Below are 5,227 nucleotides of genomic sequence, written 5' to 3'. Positions count from 1 at the left end.
ATCACGAAAGCCCTTGGCGGGAAGAAGGACCAACAGGTCGAAGTAACGCAGCGCGGCACGAAGCAGCGCCACCAAACAATCCCTCTCGACAGGAAGTGGCAACGCCAAACATTCCCTCTCAACACGAGGCAACACCGCTAGGCCGTCACAATTGTTCTAGGCAAGAAGTGGAACCCCGGCGATCGAGATATCCGCGCCAACCTTGAGCAACTGCTAGAAACTAGGGGATGCCATGAACGACATCACACAGAGTAGAATCGACAGGGCTCGCGTCGAGCAGGGAAGTCGACGAAGAGATGATGAAGGCGAGTACGACGATGATTACGAAGATGTAGACGAGGAAGAGCTTAGCGGAGCCATCTGTTTTTCTCGTCGGGTTCGTAAGACAGTTACTCCAAAGGGATTCAAGCTCCATGCGGATAAAATAAAGTATGAAGGGGTCCAAGAACCTGAAGCGTGGCTAAATGACTATCTACAAACCATTAGAGTACATGGAGGCACCAAGACTACCGTGATGCAGAGTAAGAATTGGAGAATAGGATTGGCGTCTGGGCATGACAAAGGCATATTTGACAACAAGTGTCAGGAATCTAGTATAAAAAAATTATGCTAACTTAGTACAAAATTCCTGACAGTTTTTATGAATCCGAGAGTACTTAAATCTCATTCAAGGAATAACCAAATTCAGATATAAGTAGTACTTTTTTTCTTGTCAAATGGAAGCTAAACGTGGTGATGGCACCGAGAGGCAGCTTCGATTAACATATATACTCAATTTATACCAGCTATAATAATCATTAAACATATATATGTACATGACATTTACACAGCACGAGCTGGACGGGTTGAGGATTTACAAGGTCATGCATGCATGGTTTGATGCATGTAGATTGCAGCTGTGCAGAGCAACAGTGTGCCTGGCTAGACAGACACGTCGCACCTACATATACAGGCGGCATCAATAGATGACAGAGTAGTTAAGGTACTAACCCAGCTCGCGAAGGAGCTGATTTATTCCCGGTATAGGTCCTTAGTTCTGCAGTAGGTAGACAGTAACAGCAATCTGTATACAGATTTCCGGTTCTGGTGATTCCTTTTCGTCGTCGTCGTCGGTCGGTCGATGCCTTCAGAACAGGAACGCCGTCGGCGCGAACGCCGGCATCGAAGACGCCGTCTCGATGTGCCTGCGTTCATCCATGGAATTAAGTTCGATTAATACCTATTGCACCACGACAGAGAGAGAGAGAAGAGAAGAGATGAGATGAGAATATGTCTGCACCTGTACTCGCGGCTGTGCGCGCGGGGCAGCACCCTGGCGCCGGGCCTGGCCGGGACGACGCGCGCACCACCCGGTGCGCCCTTGCCGGCGTCCACCGCGACGCCCTCATAGATGTCCCCGAGCGCCGGCCTCCACTGCGGCGAGCCGCCCAGCGACCGGGCCCTCCTCCGCCTCCTCCTCGCCGCGGCGCCTCCGTCCCTGGTGGCGGCAGCCTGCTGCTGCTGGAGCTGATCCGCAGGCGGCGCGTCGTCGATGGGTCCAGCACGGCAGCCGCAGGGCACGAACGACAGGAGCCTCATCAGCTTCCTGCGCACCCTCCCCTCTATCTTGGCCCCTCCCTGCCCCTCTAAAACTCTCCCCCACCCTCTCGCTGGATCTCTTCTGATGTAAAGATTTCTCTCTCTCTAGAACCTAGTCTATTGGCTGTGGAGCGACGAAATCACCGGCCGGCCGGCGCCGCCGTGTATTCACGGGACTGCCTACGAGTGGCCTCAGCTCGCTAGCTGACCACCACTCGACTACTGGCGAGAGCGTATCTGCAGTGTCACGTGTTGGACGTGATTTATAGGGTTCGCGGGCGTGGCAGATGACCGAAACGCCCTGGCTACCTATATCGGATAATCGGAATGGCCAGGGGCAGCCTCGGGAGCGTGTACGTGAAAATCGCCGATGCCACGCAGAAGAGGGAGTTCTCGAGGGAAGAGAAAATACAGGGAAAAGTCAGTCGCCGTCGATCCGTAGATACCAACTGGATCGTGTGGTGCGTATGCACGTGGGCCCAGCCAAGTGGAAGTAGTGGTGGGCCCGGGCATGAGCGTGCGTGATGTAGGCGTATTCCGTCTACGTGCGTACGTATATCTGGTTTGAACGAATACGTACGGTAGTTGTGTTCTGGAAAGAGAGTACGGAAACATGAGGTTTTAGAAAGAGGGAGGGTGTGACTAATCTCTCTGTTTACAAATGTAAGATGTTTTAGCTAGCTAATCTAGCTTAACCAATCGATCTATCAACCATAATCACGGGAAAAGATAGCCGCCGCCTCTTCAAAACCCTAGCCGCCTCCACTTCAGGCTCCTCCATAGATTCGGTCCCCCCCCCCCCCCCCCCGCTGGTCTAAATAGTGTTTTCTGTTGATTATGTTAGGATTTTGGTAGTCATCTTCTTGTTGGTTCCACCTCAATGGAGATGGCATCGTCTGCAATAAGTGATCTTCGAGCTTTCGTTCGACGACGAGATCTCCTTCCCGACGTCAATGGTGGTGTTCAAAGATTACAATCCTCTAGGTATGGGACTTCAGATCTTGCTTCGCCAGATCAATTTTGGATCTTTTATCATTGTTGCCGCGAGGAGGATTATTGTGGTGACCCGGCATACCACTGCATGGTGTAGTATGCAAGTCTGATATAACACCAATGAAACACCGTTCCACTAGTATTATATCGCTCAGAGTGGTACAACAGAAACATATGCGGGTCCAAGGCATGTCTATAGAATTACATACAGACTCTGTTACATAAGATCAGCACAGCCTCCTACTTTACAATGAGGTAAATCTGCAAATAAACTCCAGAAGAACGACTCGTAGTCTAGTCTTATCACGGACTCTATTTGTAGAGTATATAACTAGCTACAGAGGCTATGAATAGATTCTAGCTAAATAGGAGCTAGGTTTAGGAAGCTAGTTCCCTTCTATGGTTAAACTAGGGTTTCTCCTTGTTGGATGGGTATCTGACTCCTCTGACAGGGTCTTGTCTCTTGAAGTAGTTGTTGACTCTTCGGTCTTCGAGTTGCACTGTAGTTCCTCCTTCGAGGTCTCCATACCTAAGCAGGGGATTTAAGAGTGGGATGAGTACGAGCGTACTCAACAAGTTCATTATAGGAAAGAGATGTTTAATGCACTAGCTACAGCATTAGACCAGAAAGTCTAATACCAATGCAAGTTTTCATAACCATTTCTTCAAAAGGTTGCTTTTATTCAGAAGAACTATGTCCGTCAGCCTTCACCGGTTTACTAGAACTTCATGGAGCTCCTTTCCGGCCGCGTTCGCAGTTCCTTATCCCGGAACAGGGAGTGACAGGTCACAGTTCTTTACACTCTGCAGAGGTGTGTTGCTTTACCCATAAGAGATCTTAACCTTGTTGCCAACCAAGCTGCAGGCTTGTCCACACTTCCTATGGTGTGAGGCCCGGTATAAGGTCTAGCCAATCATGTTCCTCCGCTACCTCGAACACCCACCCGTTGTTGCATGCCCCGACCCTGGGTCCACGCCGGTCCCATTATTCCTGTAGATTTCAAGGTGGACCCCGACCACGACGTCAGTGCTGGGCTCTACCATACACTCCTACGCCGGTAGCTGCAACCCATCATAGACCGCAATACCGTGGGGACTTAGGACTCCCCAGCCTCACCGCTTGCTCCTTCGGGCGACAAGTGTACTACGGACTATGCCGTGGGGACTTAGGACTCCCCAGCCTCACCAGCTTGCCCCCTTGGATTACAAGTGTACTACGGTAAAGCGCATCCGTTGATGAACGAGAGGTGGAAACACTTTTGACTACTCCGTCCCACTCCGGATCTTATGGTTAACACGGGTATTACGGCACAAGAATCACTGGCGACATTTGTTGTTTAATCCTAGATGGATATAAGCCCGTGCAATGGAACCTCCACCATATCAACACAATCCATGGTTCCATTGCCCACCACATAGTCATATTCATAGTTATGAAAGTAGTGGTTTTGATTTTTATGCAATAGTGATAACCATAATACTTTGTAAATAATTTGATAAAAATACTCAAATGACATGAGCAAGTGATGAACTTGCCTTTCTTGGCTGCAAGATTATGCAGACAAGGTCTTCGATGCGTAATAACTCCAAATTCTGAAATAGCATCATCGTCCGGTAAGGACGGTGTTTAAAAGATTGGCAAGGATGCAATAATGCATAAGAATGAGATGCAATCGCTCTAAGCGTGACCTAACCCCGATGATTTAGGATCAGTGAGTTGTGATGATTGGTTCAGGGTGTGTTGTACTTTTAGAGTGATTCACATACAAGGTTCTTATTTAGGTGTGATTTACTTGGTATTATAAACAGGTAGATAATAAAGCATAATAATCAATTGAGCACACAAAGAATGATAATTGACATAATGTTAACAAGTAAAGAACAGTGGTCAGTTTTAGTACTATATGGCATAGTTAATGATTAATTATCATATACTTTAAAAGAATAACTTTTGAAAAACATGTTCTTTAATAAAGAACAAGTATGATAATTAGGGTTGTGGAGTTCTATGGTTTTCTATGGTTTCAGGTAGTTGCTGGAGTAAATATTAAATGGATCCCAACAAAGTTGGATTCAGCAACACCTAGGGCTTGTAAGGTTAAGATAAGCCTGGGTATCCTAAGCAATTCATTACACATGGGTGCTATCAAGGTTGATGCTACCTTGCTGGTGATAGATGGCTATTGTCTGTAGGTCCTATTAGGCAGGTTTGATGATGATTCTTTATTTTCTTCAAAAGAATAACTTTTGAAGAACATACTTCTTAAATAATAAGAAGTATATCAATTAGGGTTTAGGTTGTCTAGGTTTTGTTATTGGATTCACTAAGTAAGGAATAATTGATTCCTAAACAGGATGGTGGATAAGTATCCAATATCAGTAGGGTTTAGTGGAATATGGTTAGGTAATGTAAAATAGTAGGTATGGTTGCTATTGGAGTTCATCATATTGGTGTGATGCTAAGCATGGATAAATAAGGTTGACAATTCTAAAGCTAAGAGCTAGGGTTTAGACTTGGTTGACCCTACTTGATTAACTAAGTAGGATAGGTATGCATACATGGAATACTGAATTATGGATAATAGGGCTCCTACATTTTATGTGAACATGGTAAGTATTTATTTGCTAATTATAGTTCTATGGATCAAAAGGAAAA

At 46.5% G+C, this 5,227-nt stretch overlaps 1 protein-coding gene across 1 annotated transcript; it reads right to left on the bottom strand.

Annotated features, from left to right (window-relative positions):
- Positions 1 to 753: 753 nt before the first annotated feature.
- LOC127314460 (uncharacterized) lies at positions 754 to 1,683 on the bottom strand. Its single transcript, XM_051344929.2, has 2 exons — positions 1,280 to 1,683; positions 754 to 1,184 (listed from the first exon to the last, which is right to left on the bottom strand). The coding sequence occupies exons 1-2, from the start codon at positions 1,576 to 1,578 to the stop codon at positions 1,127 to 1,129; spliced, it is 357 nt and encodes a 118-aa protein (XP_051200889.1). The 5' UTR covers positions 1,579 to 1,683; the 3' UTR covers positions 754 to 1,126.
- Positions 1,684 to 5,227: the final 3,544 nt, after the last annotated feature.

This window comes from Lolium perenne, chromosome 7, assembly GCF_019359855.2.
Source record: "Lolium perenne isolate Kyuss_39 chromosome 7, Kyuss_2.0, whole genome shotgun sequence".
NCBI classification, from domain to species: domain Eukaryota; kingdom Viridiplantae; phylum Streptophyta; class Magnoliopsida; order Poales; family Poaceae; genus Lolium; species Lolium perenne.
This window is presented reverse-complemented; position numbering and strand designations above follow the sequence as displayed.